The 20,018-nt window shown below is 40.3% G+C and overlaps 3 protein-coding genes across 4 annotated transcripts; 1 reads left to right on the top strand and 2 right to left on the bottom strand.

Annotated features, from left to right (window-relative positions):
* Positions 1–296: 296 nt before the first annotated feature.
* On the bottom strand, positions 297–7,596 carry afmid (arylformamidase). Of its 2 annotated transcripts, none has more exons than XM_071503747.1 (12): positions 7,451–7,596; positions 6,015–6,152; positions 5,553–5,643; positions 4,442–4,546; positions 4,278–4,326; positions 4,106–4,191; positions 3,921–3,993; positions 3,631–3,728; positions 3,385–3,463; positions 2,070–2,205; positions 1,450–1,554; positions 297–1,116 (listed from the first exon to the last, which is right to left on the bottom strand). In XM_071503747.1, exons 2-12 carry the CDS (start codon positions 6,039–6,041, stop codon positions 1,087–1,089), a joined length of 879 nt encoding a protein of 292 aa, XP_071359848.1. In that variant the 5' UTR covers positions 6,042–6,152; positions 7,451–7,596; the 3' UTR covers positions 297–1,086. The 2 variants fall into 2 exon arrangements, with proteins under 2 accessions (XP_071359848.1, XP_071359849.1); XM_071503748.1 differs by having other exon boundaries at positions 7,461–7,591.
* Positions 7,597–7,722: 126 nt separating this feature from the next.
* Positions 7,723–11,097, top strand: tk1 (thymidine kinase 1, soluble). Its single transcript, XM_071503750.1, has 8 exons — positions 7,723–7,911; positions 8,096–8,127; positions 8,557–8,670; positions 9,270–9,363; positions 9,786–9,875; positions 10,153–10,272; positions 10,642–10,905; positions 10,967–11,097. Exons 1-7 carry the CDS (start codon positions 7,846–7,848, stop codon positions 10,819–10,821), a joined length of 696 nt encoding a protein of 231 aa, XP_071359851.1. The 5' UTR covers positions 7,723–7,845; the 3' UTR covers positions 10,822–10,905; positions 10,967–11,097.
* Positions 11,098–11,557: 460 nt separating this feature from the next.
* Positions 11,558–19,916, bottom strand: syngr2b (synaptogyrin 2b). Its single transcript, XM_071503749.1, has 4 exons — positions 19,664–19,916; positions 16,732–16,969; positions 15,333–15,469; positions 11,558–14,167 (listed from the first exon to the last, which is right to left on the bottom strand). Exons 1-4 carry the CDS (start codon positions 19,772–19,774, stop codon positions 13,913–13,915), a joined length of 741 nt encoding a protein of 246 aa, XP_071359850.1. The 5' UTR covers positions 19,775–19,916; the 3' UTR covers positions 11,558–13,912.
* Positions 19,917–20,018: the final 102 nt, after the last annotated feature.

The raw sequence follows: 20,018 nt of genomic DNA, 5'->3' as shown, positions 1-20,018 counted from the left end.
ATGCTGGGCCCCTGTCACCCACCGCATCCGTGGCCTTTATGGTCTCAGTCTGCTGTTTCATTTGTATAGTTAGAAATTATGGTTACAGTAATGAAAAATAATTAAATATCTCGAGTTTTTAGGATAACATGGATTAAATACCTAAATTGTGTGAAATATATATACTTTCGTGAAGCTAGAGCGAACACAGTTTTGAATCATATTTGGGGACAATATAACATGACTAGTTTCTACATATGAATTAAAATCCATCAAATCTCTTCTACAGCACACATACACAGACTACTGTCAACACATCCATTCACAAATATAAATATTTATTGTGATGATTCTCTTTATAATCTACAGTGACGATTGACAGAGCATTGTGCAAACAATAATGTAAACAATTACTAAAGATGCTAGAATGAGGGCAGTAGGTAACAATGCGAATACGTTACAATTTAGTCATGTTTTATTTTAAAATACACATCTTTGAATATCAGTACTCGTCTACTGTATTAGGGTAAAATAAAAAGTGCAAATATATAGTTTTCATTATCAACATTTACCAAGTGTGGATTAAATTTCCCTGTGTGAGATATCAGCATCGTGGAGGTGACAATAAAAAGCTACATTCGCTTTGTATGATGATATGTCAGTATTCATCATGAGCTCCTGTTATTGTCCTTTCTAAGGACTTAAAGTTGTGGTGCAGATTGTCACAGGGGCAAATTATAAGAGAAAAAAAAATTAATTGTTTACAAGTGAAGATGAGCAGGTTTATCAATACTATGATTTGCTACAATCACCATCCTTGAAGTGGTTTAGTTTTAGGCACACAATGTTGTTATAACACGTTAATGTGATTGGAACATATTAAGCTGTAACAGTAACAGCAGTAACTACAGTGAACAATGAATAATGAATAATGAAACAGTAAACTAAACGCTCAAAACAATCCATGCCATATTATTCTTGATCAATCGAAACAGATAGAAATTGTACATTTACCACAGTACGAACCTGAAATAATGCATATTTTATCAGTATCGGTCCATGTTGATACGAAGGTATGTTGATATTAGATGATGGATCGAAGACACCTCAGCTCTTCCCCATCATCTTCAAGAGAAGCTACAAAGAATGAAGAAGTTAAAACACCACTGGATGTGCCTACCGCTAAAACAGTGAAGACAAAAAAAAACACATACTATAAAATACATACTGCGATCCATAATTGTGTGCTGAATTTTGTAAAACTAAAAATATGTTGGGTATTTGATGAAAGGATGTTTCTACGATAATGTTCTCCTGGCTGCACATTTCCAATAGCACCAGGTTGTACATTAATACTACACATTAAGATTGCAAAGCTACTGGTCAGAGAGAGAAATGTATTCTGGAAAACAACATTGACATTCATAGTGACTTAAAGTTTAAAATTATGTGTTTTAAGTGCACGTGTACCTTTGTTAGGTGATACTCCCCATCCACCAATTGCTCAGTGATACTGAAGTGGTCTGTGTTTGGCACATCCTCAAAGGTCACATTCAGTCCTGACACCTCCAAAGTCTTAAAGGCAACAAGACAGATGGGTAATGACAGAAAGAGGTTAAGACATAGCACATGTACACATGTACATACCATTTAAAATATGCTAACTCAATGTTTTTCAATGATACATTATTATAAATCAAACACAATTTGTCACTTAGTTCATCAGCGTGATCAACATCTTGAGTTAATACTTGATGAATTCTCTGGTTTTATCAGTGAATGGCATAACATTACTTTCAGTGTTACCTTTGTCACCAAAAAAAACAAACTAAAAAAACATCCTCAACAAAAGGATTTAAGATCTGATAACTGAAAAAGGTCACATATTTCTCTGTTGATGACAAAATTTCGACAGAGTGTTTAAAAATTCACCCTCTATTCATATGTGATGTGGGCTTGACCATCCTAAACATAATCTAACCTTATAAGATAATATTCCATTTCTCAATCATGAAAAAAATATTTGCAGTCCTTAATAATAACGGAGCTTTTACTCAAAATAGCCTTCATTCTCTGTCAGCAGTACTGACTTTGTGGTACTCCTCTGACTGCTTGCGGAACTCTGGCGAGTCGTTCTCAGCGACGGCCACAACAATGTGGCAGCTGGAGGAGGAGAGTTTGAGCTGAGGGACCAGCTTGCTGGGGCTGTTCCTGATCGCCACCTCCCTGCAAACAGGAGACACCCGGGGGACAGAGGAGTCAGACACTGAGCGGCACAGCAGACCAGCAGACGACAGTTACAGAGACACACTCACACACACACACACACACACACACACACACACACACACACACACACACACACACACACACACACACACACACACACACACACACACACACACACACACGTACTTCTATCTTTGTGAGGACACTCATTGACATAATGCATTCCCTAGCCCCTTACCCTAACCTTAACCATCATAACTGAGTGCCTAACCCTAATCCTGACCCTAACCATAACCTAAGCCTAAGTCTAACCATAAAAACCAAGTCTTAACCCTCAGAATGTGATTTTAAGGTGTCTCAAAAAGTGAGGACCGGCCAAAATGTCCTCACTTTCCCAAAATGTCCTCACTCTGTTAGTAAAAGTTGTTCCCAAGTTGTCACGTGAATTAAAAAGGAGCTCAAAATGTAATTTCCTGAAAAGACTATATGTCTTAATTTATTTTTATAAGAAATACAAAATATATCAGACTAATATTGTTGAAATAATAATATTCTCTAATAAATTCGAACATCAAGTGACTCCATGTGGTGTCCACACCCCAAGGCTGGCAAATTCTGGATTACCAAGAGTAATCAGGTTAGGGATGGAAACTGCATAATGCGTTTACATGTTGTTAAAGTCTGATTACTGTAAAACCCTAGTTTATCTGGTCAGTAATCAGATTATACCCTTCCAAGGGTACCAATGTAGCATGGCACTCCTATGACACTGTTGGACTCACAATAGTGGACAGTTTAAAACAAGTGTCAAAACCAATGCAGCAGAGCAGTAGATATCATCTTTCAACATATTCCTCCTTGTCAAAACCTGGTGCCTACATTACCCATAATGCAACTTGACAGCAGGCAGACCATTCAGAGATTCAGGAGTATTATGCTAGTCGCAGCTAGCTTCTGCATGCCTCCAACGTTACTGTACCCATCCAACAGAAACCCCATTATGTCTCATTCAGCTGATTTCTAGCTGTTACCCATGCTATTCTATTCTAACCAGAACACAGCTTATTCAGGGTTCAGTGTCTCTACATAGACATTTGATGATGTCTGATTGCTGTCAAATGCACATAACAATCAGATCAATACATGTAGTTGTACTGAAGGTTGCCATCTACATACTCAGTCATCTTCAAAGGCTCATTGACGTAGGTGGACAGGATGGGCAGGAGGTCATATATGCCACTGACCAAGAAAGCCCCTAAAAGATAATTGTGAAATCAGTTTAAAAAGTACAAAAGTAGTACATGAGCTATGCAGCATGTGTCTCAATCTTGTATTTCTGAACATCTTTTCTTCCACTAATTATAATAAGGGCAAGCACTGCCTACCATATCTATTGTTCCATATCTATTCCAGGCACCTCACCTTTGATCTGAGGAGTGATGCTATACTGCGACCAGTCAGTGGAGAGGACCATTGCAGCCAGGTGAGCCCCAGCAGAGTGGCCACACAGGTACAGACCACTGAGGGAGAGATCAGAGAGATTTCATAGAACACAAACAGAAGCACAGTGGGTTTGTGATGGAGATGGTGACATTTTTGCTCGAAGAAATAACAGTGGGAGCATAAGAGATATTGAATTATAATATGATGCATTAAGATTAACTTTTCTCACACTGGGTGATGATAACGGGGGGGGAACCAAGCAAGGTTACCTGATGTGAGAATACTGCTGAATGACAGACACCACACTCCTGCGTACTTGAGACACCATCAGGTCCATGTTGCCTGAAAAGGAAGTAAAAGGCCACAAGCAGAGGGTTGATATTACCAGTTCATTTCCTTAAATGATCTTTTGCCAAGAACAGAAACAACTTTGTCAGGAACGGAAAGACTCTACCTTTGGGGGCGATGTCGTAGCCAACAGCAACCACCACTACACCTTTATCAACAAGTGGAACAGCCATGAATCCAGACTCCTCCTTGCTGTATGTGCACAAAGCAACAGCATGAAAAAGCTCTGTGTACATCTGTGTTACAATTCAGAGACCTCTGAAAGTGGAAAACTGTACCTGAGAAACTGCCAGTAGCCTCCATGTAGGTAAATCACAAGGGGGACATCTGAAACAGAGGGAATGGGGCCTGTTAGTCGTCATGTTTCACATCAGCTTCTGTTTACCTGAAGCTTGACAGTGGGGTGGGGTTTGCATGTCATGTCAGGAACACATGTCCATACCCAAAGAGTTGGTGCTGGGTATGTAGACATCTAGTTTCTCTCCATCTCCCTCTCCATAGGGCACGTTGAGCAAAGTCTGAGCCAGACCACGGGCTCGCTCCGTACCTGAACAACACATGGTATCAAAGCATGACATTATAAAGATATATGCAGTAACACTATATATTTGTCTGCTATGTTTATACCCTGGTTGCTATCCCTTCTAATATTTTCTGGGGTATTAGGTTATTGTGGGCAATGTTGCAAATCATAGTGAACAATACTGGATTTCTGAATGGATTTTGCATCAATGTGATGAAGTTTCTTGGTTTTTATGAATCTAATTCACTGGAATAGGCAAAAGTAGACAGTTTTATCCATTAACTCTTTCTCGAGGGGAAACGCCACAGGAAGTTAACTGACTATGAACAGCAACATCTCTGATTCAAGTCTGGCTGGAGATCTTTGTTGCATGTCATCCCCCATCTCTCCCCCACCCTCACTTGCTGCCAGCTCCCTGCTGTCAGAGGCATCAAATACCTGCAAATAAATTCTTTAAAATCTATTGATATCTCAATATTAAATTACAATTACCATGATAGGGGATTTTATTCATATTGCTCATTCATAGTTGACACAAAAAACAATGATTCACTGTTGACAGGTGCGTGGGAAATTTCTGTATCTGTGTTGTAGAACAAGAAGAGGGTTTGTAGTTCTGGCTGCAAAACCTAGCTTAGTCTTCTCACCAAATTCAATGCATGTCCCAAACATTCCCAAATATGTAGGTCTGTGTGCAATATGAACAGGTGGAGGAGCTTGTTTTCTCCTAGCCTGTGTTTTTGCCTCTGCAAAAAAATATTGTGCGCTCCCAAGGATTAAGTTCTCCTATAAATCTTCACTAAACCAGTTTGTATGGCCTACACCTCAGAGACACAGCTGGTATATAATATAGAGGGTATAAGCAGCCCGGGCTGTGCCTCAAAGCCTCTAGTAACCTAAACGTATCTTTGACAGGGAAAAACATTTAAACAGGGATACAACATTTGACACGACACCCGTGTTCCTACAGCCCCAACCGGATTTCTGTGCATTGTTGCGAATCAGCATCTAACTTCAAAAACACACCGACCTTCCTTCAAAGCCTTCACATGAGCCTTGATCACGTCGTCCGCAGACATCCTGTGCGACCACCGGCTGGGTGAATACTGCCTCTCAAGCTCCTGTCAGACGGAGAGAAGAGTCCGATGAGCCGGGTGGCCATGAACGCAAAGCCGAGACGCCAGCCACCATCAGCCGGTGATCACCACCGAGAGCACGGGAAACAGCGCCCTCCGCTGCTGCCGCTGCCTCGGTGAGGAGCGGTGAAAGTTAGTTGTTCAACCAGGAAACTTACAAATACAAATACAGTGAAGTAGAGATGAAGCCTGTTACATACACCGACAATAACACTAGCACATGCAGGAGAGAAAATACATACATAAATAAATAAATAAATACATACATAGGTGCCATATTCAGATCCAGCATACTATTCTAATAATAACACATCCATGGAAAAACAAAAAAACAAAACACAAAGTCAAACTCTTACATCTTTCTTCATTTCAGTCCAGTGCATCGTTTTATCGTTTGAAGTGACTTAATTCGCCGAAGGTCTTCAGACAGACACATGCAGCCAACATGTGCAGAGGTGGTGTTATGCTGAACTTCAGACTGGTGACCCTCACCTCTGGAAAGTAAACCGACAGAAAACCACACAGCAGGTTCAATAAAAAGGCTTAGAAAACTGATTTTTTCTTTCTTCTTCTTCTTTTTTTTTTTTTTTTTTAAATCTAAGTAACAGCACTTCTCTCAAACTTTCCTGCAGCTGATGGTACCCTGGACACATGTTTACAGCCGTGGTCCATGGCAGGAAGAGAAAATGATTGACTCTCTACATGCATATGTGTTATATGGTTGATAGGTTGAAGTGAGAGTCCTAACGCTTGATGGGGAACAACAAGAGGCCTGACACATGCTCAAGGAAAACGGCTTTCTGTGCAGCTGGGTTTCTGCGTGTGTCTGGTGTGTAACATAACAATATGCATAATGAAGGCTTAGCTGGGTTCCCTGTTTTAAACAAGAGCAATACAGAACCAGAATCAAATATTAAGTCTGTGAAGAGGGCTAGGTGCAGGGTTTGGTATGGGCCGAACAGCCCTGAAAGTTAATCCAGCCATGACTCCAAATTATTAGTTACTTGTATGTTTAACACACATGGACACTGTTGTTCTGCACACATCAGTTACTCAGCCAACATGGATAAAAACAAAACAAACAAAACAGGCACAGTAACATGTTTTTGGTGACTGGCTGTACATGTCATAGAATGTGGAAAGAGACTTTCCTCGGTTTACTTACTTTCCTCTTGGCAACTAAACAGAAACATAACATTAAAGAAAAGAAACATCACCCAGCACTACCTTTGTGCACTTTGAAGTCACATTGTTGTGTCATAGTAAACACAAACCACCCAATTAGTGTGTGCACCCACCTGCACAGTAATATTGTCTCTTCACTGCATATTTCCATAGGCATAGGTTATTATACCAATATGTTTTCAGTTCATAGGCATAATCACCATTACCTCCTTGCTGCTGATTTCAGAGTAATTGCCCTATAACTGTCTAAATAATAGGAAAACCTGAGAGAAATTCATGAACATGAGAAGTAGGGCTAACAGTAAGTAGCCTGTAAAACTTTTCCTATCCATGCATGTTACACACACAGTACTGTGCAATGGTTTTAGGCAGTTTAGAAATTCAGATTCTTATCTGTCACAATGCCACCAGGAAGGCACCTGATTCATTCTGCAGCATGACAAGAGACAAACATACAACCAGAGTCAGGACCTATCTTCAGAGGCAGGAGGAACAAGAGTCCCGCCCCCACAGAGCCCTGAACACACCATGAAGAGTCAGAAGACGCTGCGGCAGCTTAAACTCACAGAACTACGGCAAGTTTTCCAACATGTCTGGAACAACTTACCTGCTCGTACCTTGAAAAACTGTGCACCGGTGTAATTTGTGTCATTTGTGGTCACACCAAATATTGATTTGATTTAGTTTGCAGTAGCTGTTCCCGTCCAATCCCACTGAGCGCCAAACACACACGAATGTCCAGTACTCTGTGCTCTGATTGGTCAACAGTGGCGTGGTCACGCTGTTATCACGAATGTGTTTGGTCGAAAGGATTTACGTCAGAACCATTTACTCTACTCCTATTGGTCGATTTTCCGGTATAAATACAGCCGCCCATAGTGGTTAAGGCGCCACATTCAACTTAATGTTTAACAGCTGGTGATTTTGGGAGAATATAACATTGACGGGTTTTTTTTGTTGTCGTTAATAGCATCTTTATTAATATAGCTTCTTTGACTAAAAATGGACTGTGTGGATTTCCCGAGAGTTCTGCCAAATTCCCCGAGGAAAGCCAGGGGACAAATTCAGGTTCGTATCTGATTAACGTGGCGTTATTGTTTAAATTTATTACTAACCCTAACTCTAACTTTAACCCCGACTAGCATAGTTCAGGTTAGGTACCAATGACATAAAGTTCACGTCGATGTTAGCCGTGTTTTTGACTGTACGTGTAGTCACTGACTGACCTCAGTCCCTTTGCTGTTGTCGCCAGGTCATCTTTGGACCGATGTTTTCAGGCAAAAGGTGAGTTATTCATTCACAAAATCAAAATACACGTCTCTTTACAGGTTTAGCTAACTAGCGTCATTCATGTTCACAGCTAAATGTAAGGTTAAAACAAACCGACCGCCCAGACTTTAACATCCCGCCAAATCTCTTCCATTGTTTACCCAGCTCCCCTGTACACACATACTAAACAAATTGTGTGTTATAACGCACACAGGCTACACGCTGTGTATGTCAATACATATGATTTTAATACCACTTTTCCCCTTTTTACTTATACTAAACATGTTACATAGTGGTCATTACCACTTGTTTATGGTACAGTAGAATCAAATTAGTTTGGGGGCCACTGTCACTGTAATTGAACATTTACATTGTATTGTCATGTACAAAATGCACAGATTGATTTCATTGCTGTTCCCTAAATTGTTGTCATTCACTTTGCAGCACTGAACTGATGAGAAGAGTGCGCCGTTTCCAGATAGCCCAGTATAACTGCTTGGTGATTAAATATGCCAGAGACACACGTTATTCTGACTCAGGCATGGCTACACATGACAAGTGAGTTTCTATGTGCTTTTTCATTTTAAAAGTTGTTCACATTTACAGGAACACCATTGTGTGTGTTTGAGGAAGTGGTGATAAAATCAATAGAACCTTTAAGTCTTAAAGTCTCTGAAACATTGCTGATCCATTTAGTTTTAATTTGTGCACAGCTATGTAGGCGATTTCCCAGGATTAACAAATACAACAGGAAGTGGAAGGGCTGTTACAGAAAAGATGAAGTTATATTTTTTTGTAAATGTCTAACTACAAATAGTAGAACAAAGATGACAAAAGAAAAATGCGCAGCTGAGATTGGATGAAAGGATATCTACCAAATTACAGGTTTGGTTCCTATAAAGACCATAAACAAGTACAGCATTATCTCCTTATCTAAAGAGTAGATTTGAATGAGAAGAAATGAATTAGCTGCTTTTGAAAATGGGCAGATTTGGAGAAATATTGCATGTCTTTCACCAATCGGATCCCAAAAAGCTGACGAGTAGGGGTGAGATTATTAATGCAGGAAATATTTTGTAATGTATTTATGACGTACTGTTCCTTTTTTGAAAAATGTGTTTGTTTTTTTTAATCCTTTTATTCTGTCCATCGTTTAGAAACACAATGGCTGCAGTACCAGCTGCCTGTCTGGAAGAAGTGAGGTCTCTGGCACTGAAAGCCTGCGTCATTGGAATTGATGAGGGACAGTTTGTAAGTGAATAAATAAATAAATAAATAAATAAAAATAAAAAAATAAAATAAATATATATATATATATATATATATATATATATATATATATATATATATATATATATATATATATATATATATATATATATATATATATATATATATATATATACACACACACACACACACACACACACCGAATAGTTTCTTTCTTTTTTTGCTTAAACTAGTGACCTCCTCACCTCCAAGGAGATGAGGATGTCTTATTGTCTAGACAAGTGACGAGTGTTCCTTGAGAGAAATTGTGTGTGCCATAAGTTCAGGTCTTTGTCTTAGCACATTGTGATCCAGGATTTATCAGACTAGGATGCTTCCTCAGAAATAAGGGTCAGGAGGAAGCAATCACCCACTAAATCTGTTTTTCTTCTGTGTTATTGTAGTTTCCAGACACAGTGGAGTTTTGTGAGGAGATGGCCAATTTAGGAAAGACGGTCATTGTAGCTGCCTTGGATGGAACCTTCCAGAGAAAGGTAAGTGTCCGTGTGTTTGTCTCTACATGTCAGTGATGCTGTTTGTCCGTACTGACAAACAGTTTGTGGATGCTGAAGTAGCGTCACTGCGGGTATAGACACAACAAAATGTCCAAAACAAGGAACAAATTTTTGAGGTTGCACTGAACAATCTGCATGAGCAGCACTTTCACAGACACTTCATTGTGCTCATTATCTCACACCATACTGTGTCTGTTTTGTCCTGGTAATGTAATTATATCTGACTGCTTTTCTGCTGTCCTGTGCATTCCTGTAGCCATTTGGAAACATCCTGAACCTCGTCCCTCTAGCGGAGAGTGTGGTGAAGCTCAACGCCGTCTGCATGCAGTGTTACAAAGAAGCTGCCTACACTAAGAGGATAGGAGCAGAGAAGGAGGTGAGGAGGCAAACTTACTATATGTATGTATATCTATATATATCTATGTATAAGCTGGCCAAGTAGAGTGTGGTGGCAATTTTACCAAAAATTATCTCTGTCCTAAATACTTTAACATATATTTTTACACTTAAAGGCCAAGGTGATGAAGATGTATTTGATTTCTTATGTTTTTTTTGTTTGTTTTTTTTTAATATATAAAGTCACATTAATACTCAGATAATTTTGAACATTATTGGGATATTGTCATCTAGCCACCCTTTAGTTTAGAGCAGGTACATTTAGTGCTGTTTGCATAGAATATAAAACAGTCCCATTTTCTTTCGTCTGATTTTTTTAAATCAGTCATCTATTGTCTCTGTACCATAGCTGGAAGTGATCGGTGGGGCTGACAAGTATCAGGCGGTGTGTAGGAGGTGCTATGGGGATCTGATGTTGGACAAAGAGAACAGTGCTCCCCTCAGGAATGAAACTCCACAACATCCCCTCCCAGGAAAACACGTGGACTGTGGAGTTCACAGGAAGCTTTTCTCCTCGCTCCACCTCTGACAACAAACATAAGGCGTGTTGAAGTTCAGTGGAGAACTGAGAAATTCAAGAATCGTGTGTGTGTGTGTGTGTGTGTGTGTGTGTGTGTCTCAAATTGTAATTTTTAAATTTGAGGTGTTGCTATCTTGAAGCATGTCTGGTACAGAATTGGGTTTCATCAGCTCAATGGATTTCCATTGTGTTTGTCAGTTTTCTGTTAGTTATTTTTGTTTTTAGTGTTTTTACTTGTATCAACTCTGAACATAAGTAAACCACCTACAAACTTACTGCCACTGACGTTAATAGCTGTACCTTTTTGTTTGGATATCTTGATATTAACTAGTATTATCCTGTCAGATAAAATTTTTATTTATTTAAAAAAAAAAAAAAAAGTATTTTCTACCATCATTCATAATGAAGATATCCTTTATGTAAAGGTTGACTCATGTTTTACTATGTATGGCAGTTCAGGAGTGATACTATTATTACTAAAACCAAAAATGTTCTAATAGAGCTTGTTGGGAAACACTCCTTTCTTCACACTTAGAAATGTTTTCAACTTGTATCTGTGTGATATGTAATCCAATGCCCTCACATGCAGCCGGGGACCAAAATAACCTGTTTAAATCCTGGCATCCATGGTTGTGCAGTGAGCTGCCAGGCTGGAATGGAACAGTATACCCTCACTATACTACTCTATAAAACCTGTATTACTGCAGTACATGAATGTAACAATGTCCCCCAGTAAGATGCAACATCCTGTGAATGATTTTTTTTATTCTATAAACAAAAGATCTCGAGTAAATCTCTGTCATGCCTCTGACACCAAGACAAGAAATTATGACAAAAGATGGAAAACAAAACACCATATGGCAACTTCACAACTTCAGTGATGGGGGGAAAAAAAAAACAAAACAAAACTTGGAAACAATAGAAAAACAAATCAAGCTATGCAAGATCTGACCAGGTTATTGTGCCAGTATTTATAAAACATTTGAAGAAGGCATCATAAATCATTCTAGTCTCCTGACATCTAAAACATGAACCCAGAAACATAATTGAAATGAAATATCAAGAAAATTAACTTTGAAATACTAAACACTTTAATTTCAACGTGGGCTACTGTTTTACTTTAAATACACATTTAATCAGAATCGCATCAAATTTTAGCCTCTTGTCACTATTACAATACTGTGCAGGGAGAAGCTGGAGACAGTTTTAGAAATTCACGATCAGAGTTATTCAAGCTGTGTGATTATGAGAAACTAGTCTTTGTTGTCACATGAATAAACTGGTTCCAAGTGTTCACTGACAAACTTGTTTAACAGATTTTCCAAAGCATGGAAATTAGCAAATACCACTCAAGCATAGAAGTGAGGACAGCTGTGATGCACAGCTGCTTAACCTAAATATACCACAATTTAATCATGGCACATTTTAAGTTCCTCTAAAAACCTTCAAGTTCAGTTTCTCCCCTTGAAATGACAAATCACCAGCATTGTGTTTCAGTTGTTTTCCCCTAAAGGTCAAACAGTAAATCAACAATGTTCCTTCACTATTACAAATGTGTCTGATGTAGTACCATTGACAGTGTCATGTTGAATAAATATAACCACATCTAATTTCTGGTGTCATTCACAGCTCTTAAGTCAGCCTACACCCCTGCAACAACCTTGGAAGAGTAATAAACTGCTCTCAGGCCAACCTTTGACTCACTTAGCTGAGCTGCAACAGCCAGAAGGCAGTGGAGGTGTTAAACTGACAAACATTACTGTGAGGCACAAAGCAACTTAGTAAACCAGTAGCTTTTCTATGGACAGGTGTTTGATTCTCACCATTGCAGGCTGAGGTGTTAATCTGTCATTTGTAAAGACAAACACGCTGCAGTCTGCCTGCTACAATTCAGATTAAGCAGCCTGTGCACAGGAGATAAACAGTGCTATGAAAACTAAATGTCACCAAGACTTTGGAGGAAGTGTGACAGACTGAAGAGGAAGCGTCACTGGTAGTTGATAATTACTCTTAAGTCTGTGGGCATGCTCAGTGGATAAACCTGTTCAATAAGTGCATAGTTATCTACATTCCCCTCCCTCCTGTCTTTCTGATTGTTAGCTACAAGTTTAAAGGGCAACATTGATTACGAACATCCGATAAATATCTCTACAGTCTGACACATTTAACCAATTTTTACTAACACAAGTCTGTTACATTTGTCATGGTCAGAGTTCAGGAAGTGGATGGTCTTTGTGATTTTTCATGTCAACATCAACTATAGCTTTTGATTAAAGTGATCTTAAAAACATTGCAAGATGGGATGGTGAACACTGGAGCCATTTTACTGAAGCGCAAAGATTGCTTAAAACTTTCTTTCAAAGGTGATTTTATGGTTATATGGCGAACAACGAACTGCTTTATCTCTACAGAGCCCACGTTTCACAAAATATAACTCAATCACAGAGGGATATTTGGCTTCATAGTGGTCTTTTCCCACTTGACTCTACTCCCAAATAATATTTAATTTAATTAATACACACTTAACAGTTTAGAGGTCCTCAAGATAACTGCACTGAAGGAGAAAAATAAGAAATCAGGCACATACAACCATAAAATGGCAGCTTTGCACAGTGAAATCTATGTACAAACGCACATTGTCAGGTTCCCACAGAGAGTAAAGAGAAACATATTCAGTGCTGTCTCCCTCCACTCTGACTGGAGCTTCACAATGTCACATTATGACATGACCTTTGACCTCCTGGGTACACTCTATCTATCTACCTCTCCCCTTCAGGATCAGCCCATTTGAGGTAAAAGTTGCATCTTTGCACAGAGGTCTAAGGTCAGATTACCCATCATCAGCACTAATTTCAACACTCAGCCTGATGTCTTAGGATCTGACCTTAGACCCTTCGAAGTAAACCTCAGTGTCCCTCCTCTCTAAATTGCAGTTGCACTGCTCAGGTTCTCATATCTGACAACACTTGAAAAAGTGGGTTGAATCAAATGTAAAAACCACATCAATATGATATAGCTCTGTGTCTGTGCAGTGCAACTACAATTGCTATCAGCAGATGACCAGGGACACACAACCTCCACCATGTGAGCTCCCTTTGTCTCAGTAGTTGGGCGGCTGGTAGACGTCTCCTTGTGGCTTGGGGTTCGAGGTGAAGGGAGGCTGTGGCATGTCGGGCACACTGCTGGGATAGGCTGTGTAAGTGGTAGGGGTGTAGGTAGTGGGGTTGTAGGAGGTGGGGGCGTAGGTTGGAGGGTAAGGGCTGTGGTGATCCGGTGGCGGCTCTGTGTAGGTTGGGATGCTGATGTCATTTACACCACGGCGGTAACGACCCAGGGCATAGTAGGCTAGGATTCCCTGCACGATGGGATGAAAATGTCAAGGTCAGCACTTTGAAGATTTTTCCAATATTTCAATAAAAGTCATTGACTTTACACAACTGCTGAAGATGTCCAAACGCAGATGAAAGCATTGCTTAGGTGAGATAATCCATCACACCGACATTTAGTCTGTCAGTGCACAACATTATAGCTAAATTACTGTCGCTTCGTAATGCGGGTGATGCGGGGTTGTTTTGAGAAGTCCTCTGAGTGGTGTGTTCAAGTGATGGTAGGAAGCTCAGACGTGTAATATTTCAGATTTATATTTCTATTTAGGAATGTGGCAAGAAATTCTTTCTCTTGCTATTTAGTGTAAACTTAATTTGAAATTTTGTACATTAACATGTCACCTGGTATCATATAGACAATATTTTCTTTTGGCTTTGTGTATGTTACTGGAAATTTTTTTGACATACTGTGGTGTCACTTATGTTATAATCAAATGTGGGCTAGGTCAAGAATTTGCCTAACACAGCCCACTGAGGAACATCCATGCAATTGCAAAATGTGCTTTTAGAAAATTCAAACCCAGAAGACAAACAATAAGGTAATGCTGTTTTTGTTCAGCTGTTATTGGAAGAGTACAAGAGCTACACAAGATAAAAGTCTATGGTAGATCAACTGTATTATATTGTTATTATATTATAGTTTATTATTTTATTTTATTTATTCATTATGATAGTTTCATGCAATGAAAGTTAGCAGTTGAGCTGCTAACACCTAAGAGTCAAATGTCAGAGGTTCCCAGCGACACTTGAACGCACCAACCTGGAGAACCTTGTACCATCAGCTGTGTTACCAGGCCAAAGTTTGACAATAAATAAATAGTGGTCAGTGATATAAACATCTCAAGCAGGTTTCAAGCAAGTCTCTTACAAGTTTCTCTATCATACTGGCATAAACTGAAGCCGCTGGTTGCTTTAAAGGGATAGTTTGACATTTTGGGAAATATATGCATCTGGTTCCTGCTTAGCAAAATACATTAGTTTAGTTAATTCATTCAAAATAAAATATGTACAAACACGATGTGGTTCTTGAACTTCATTAGCAAAAAGCAGCAATAATCAATAATCTGTGATGTGTTAGATATTTGGTCAACAATCTGTTTTAATGAAAGGAAAGTCAGGAGGCGTCCCGCTCACCCAGGTGGCGATAGAGAAGAATGAGAAGGCCACGGTGGCACGTGCAGCGTCCTCAGGGATACCACTGACATCATGGGTGCGACTCCACTGACTGGCCAATAGGCAGAAACACACAAACCACAGGAAGGTCCACGCCCCTACAAAACACACAGATGCACAAAACACAGGCACAGATATAAATGATTGTTTTTTCCACACTGCGTGAAATAACAACAAAAGGCCTCATCTGAGAACCCCTGATATGAACAAGTATTTCCTCTGGAAAACCATACAGAAGAACAAAAATGTCAACAGAATAAAAAGAGCTTTCCTGTCACTATCTGCTCAAATGACCACAAGCTGTTTTTCAAACTACCACTTCTTTGTTTCCTTGAAGAATAGCTGACTGTGAATGGTGCTGAATGTTTAATTTCAGCGAAATCTGTGAGGTCATCCTCCGCCTCCGCCCTGCTGCTCACTCATCTAACTGTGTGCAACAATGAATAATACATGTTATGTTACGTCAGGAAAACAGGCAGGCGGTCTGTCCCACATTAAGCCAATAATCAGGGGCTTTCTGTATGAAGTGGATCACATTTAAATGAGAAAACTGAAACTGAAAGGGGGGGGCTTATAATGAGAAATAACCAATGACACTACAGTTAATAATGCTGTGGTAAAATTGGGCTTAGAAGACCCCGTCCTCACATGACATTCATGTACATTTTCGTCTCTCATAAATAAAAAAAATGTAGTGTCCTGAGAATCTTCCACTGTATTTGCCTTTTCACAAAGGAAAAAAAAACATTCACCTTTTAGTACTGTCACAATGTTCACTTGTATTATATCTGTGCAAAGCTTTCTTTCAGGCCTAGAGGATCTAGAGAGATCTGAACCTTTAAAGTCACTTTCAGGCAGCATTAAGTAATGTTTTAAGTCTCTAGGGAACTGTTAAACAAGGGATAAACACAACATTGACCTACACTGCCCTTATAGAGCTGTTATGGGTAATACATTAGCAAACAGTTGCCTACGCACATTCAGAAGACATAGAGTAACGTTAGCATTCATAATTTGGAGTTTGTGTCCACTGACAAATGTCTCCATTGACTCCGGAGGGAAGTATCTGGCTCATTAGCTGCTAAATCCTCCACTATGTTCACCAGATAGATGCTAACTTTGTCAGTTGGTTTTAGTATCTGTTGAGACTGAACCAAAACATTAAAGCTGCAGGCTGTGAAACTAAAACAATCAGCTAAAAGAGGCTAGAACACTCCATAGAGATGAAAGGAACTGCAGAGCTGGTGGTAATTTCCTGCAGGTTTTCACACCACACATGATAAATTGATCCACTTTTAATATAAAAAAATTGATTAGTGCATCTTTAAAGCAATTACAAAACGTTAAAGCTCTTGCTCACCTGAGAATATCAGGTCAGCCAGGACAGCATATTTCCTTTCTTGTGCATTGCTCATGAAAGGCACGTAAACATCCAACACCAGAAAGGCCACACAGGCCAGGAAGGCGATCACCCCGATGCCAACAGCATACTGACACGCCGAGTCATTCTGGTTGAAGATGCACTTTGCCTCAGAACTGTGGGGAGAGTTGATGTATCCCTCTGTTGTGATGCAGGCAAACACCACCAAGGCAAATATCTACATTCAAACAGATAAAAGAGGAAGACGGCAATTAAGGACAAGCGAGTGAACATAGGATTTATCTCATTTTTTAAAAGACACAAGAAGAAACTGTCTCAGTTAAAGCAACATCCCGCTGTTTACTTTAAGTGTACTCATTTACCTCACATTGCATACTTTACATTACTGCACTTACAGTATAAATTTAATTTCATCCACATTTCACATGCTTCAAGTGCATTATGAAAATCTACAATCATAGACTTAAAACTTGCTCAAAATAGGTTATCCACTTTAGTTTGTGTGTCAAAGTCACATCAGGAAAATTCAGTTAGAAGCAAGACCTATTTGGAAGATTCTTCCTTGTTGGTGCATTCAAAGACACCTGGACATCTGGAATTTGAGTCCATTTCCAAAAAACACTGCAGTCAGTCGCTGTGCTGTCACAAAGTCAACCCCAGCAGAAAATAAATGATTGTTGCCGTCACGAAAACAATATGTGAATCCAACCTTTTTGCATTATAGAGGTTACAGTTAAACAGCCACCTCTCAAATACCAGGAGTTTCTCTCTGCAACAACTACCTGAAAACAAATTATATCACATGAAACACAGTGAGATTATGTGTCATCACAAACAGTCTCTTTTCTTTTTGCTGACTTTTGAAACAACCCCCAGTTCTTGTGTCAATTTTTGTGTTCCTGTGGTGTGTTACTGTCTGCTCTGGTTACCCATCTAACCATGTGACCTACTTCTGAGTGCAGCTGCCTGCCATGTGACTCCAGAGATGCCACCAGTTCCCTAATAACACTCATAATGAGATCTGGGAGGAGGATAGAGAGGGACTGTTTAAAGGGTGGGAAGGAGAAGAGGTCATAGTCCTGCTGGCAGAATGAGACAAAAGGTAAAAAAAAAAAAAAAAGGAGCAGGAGACTTTAGGGAAGTGAACACGGGGACTTCCAAACACAAGACCAAAGTGAGACAGGGACTGTTAAAAGAGCAGATGGATGCTTCTTTACATAAATGGACAGATGGAAAGTGTTGAGTGACAGGTGTCAAACAATGGCCAAAATATATGTACATCGTATATTCTTTTGGTGGATGTTGCTAAACCCTGTCAGTAAACAGCAGAAATACTGTTGACACCCTGTTTTTTGATGACTTGTATTTAGACATAAACTACAACTCTAACAGAAGAGCATTTACTAGCATTAATATACTGGAAATATACTGTGTCTGTGCAGTCAGGACAGCTGTGTCGCTGAAGAATATGAACGTGGTTTTTATCTTTCTGGTATTTCAGAGGAGGTATAAGCGATGTGATTCATCACTTTTAATGACAAAGAGCCATTGTGCACTCAGACTTTTCCTTGTTCCAGCAGCAGGTGTGGTGCATTATGGGACCTGTAGGCAGGGTTACAGAGCGAATTATCCCTTCTCGTGGAATAGCTGCTGGCTGACTGAAGTAGGATCACCAGAGATACATCGTGATCTAGCTAGAGCGAATTTGAGATGAGTTGAACAGTGTGTGTGTGTGTGTGTGTGTGTGTGTGTGTGTGTGTGTGTGAGAGAGAGAGAGAGAGAGAGGGAGATCAGTGGCACACACATTCACCAAGAGTAAAAGAGAGGGTCAGTGGGGGAGAGATATCACCTTACCTGCCCATCAGGCCCTGTTTACCAGTGACACACACATAATCCCCCTCTCATACACATACACACACACACACAGCTTCCCAAACACAAGCTTATAAACAACTGTTGTGGCAATCAAGGGCACATTCTGTCCTCAGTCCTCATCTTCCACACTGGTTATGCCACACCATTCAGAAGCTGCGTGTTTTCTCGCAGCCGACACTCACCCTGCATGCATTAAGAAACAGTGTAGGCCTCATGAAGCAAATACGTAAAAATCAACCATCGTGTCACCAAGGAGACGGCCAAGGAGAGAGATAATAAATCATATCTACTCCTTTGGTCTGTGAGCTCAGAATCACCCAGGGTTGGACAGCATTACATTTTATGGTGTGACCTGTTTGGTTGAAAATCATTTTGTACTTTCCAGATGAGTGTCCTAACCACAAAAACAAATCTGTCCCATTAGATTTGCCTAGCAACAGGTGATCAACACTGTACAACAACTTTCCCTGGTACATGAATTCCCCTGTCTATAGAAATACCCTTCTCTGTATAACTTCTCCATAAGAAAGACCATTCATGCAGCTGTCTTCCAGCCATTTCAGAAACATTCAGTTCTGTAAAAAGAAGAAAAATACATATAATCTGACTTTTATGTGTCATAATATAATCCTGTAATAGTCAACTGCTCCTTGGAAGCACCTACAGCGTGAGAGACCGCAGAGATGATCTAATAACAAATTATCACCGCCTGTATTGAGTCGGTGTTTAGCTTCCAGAAGCGGAGATCTCAGTGTGTCTGGCAGTTTTGTGTCTTTTGTCCTCTGACAGCAGCAGTGTGAAGCTGTGCTGTCACACGCCAGCTGCAACCTGACGCCTCATGGAGACGCTGCTCGGCGGAGCGCACAGTGACCTGTTGTTGTGACCAGCGCAAACACTGACACATCCTCAACCCGCTCCAGGAGGCAGATAAATGCTGCGCACCTGTTATTAGGCCGTGGAGAATATTCTTTCTGTTTAACACTTAAAAAAAAAAACAACCAAACAGAAACCACTCCACCATCCACGGTGCGCTCACCCAGCTAAGTAGCCGCACGATAGTTTGCGGTTGTCGGACAAACTTGACGAAGTCGAAGCCTCCTCCTGCGAGCGAAGCCCCGTACGCAGTAGCACCGCCGGTCTCTTCCATGTCTCTCCCGCTCGGCCGTTCCTCCGGAGCTCACCAGTGCGCCAGCCTACGAGCTGACTTGACAGGACTTGACAGCCTACCAGCGAAGCCAAACTAAAACTAAAAGCAACGACCGCCTCCTGCGCCGCTGCTTCACTCGACGAGGACGAGGCTGGCCAGTGGGAGCGGAGCTGCGCACCAGCGGCTGCGCGTCGGAGGGGCGGATTTCAGAGGCCAGGAGGTGGTCATGTGTGACTGTCACCAT

The sequence above is a fragment of the Trachinotus anak genome, unplaced genomic scaffold (assembly GCF_046630095.1).
Source record: "Trachinotus anak isolate AG129_WGS33_773 ecotype Australia unplaced genomic scaffold, CSIRO_AGI_Tana_v1 ptg000019l, whole genome shotgun sequence".
Classification (NCBI taxonomy): Eukaryota; Metazoa; Chordata; class Actinopteri; order Carangiformes; family Carangidae; genus Trachinotus; species Trachinotus anak.
Note: the sequence above shows the minus strand (reverse complement) of the source record. Positions and strands in the feature narration are given on the sequence as shown.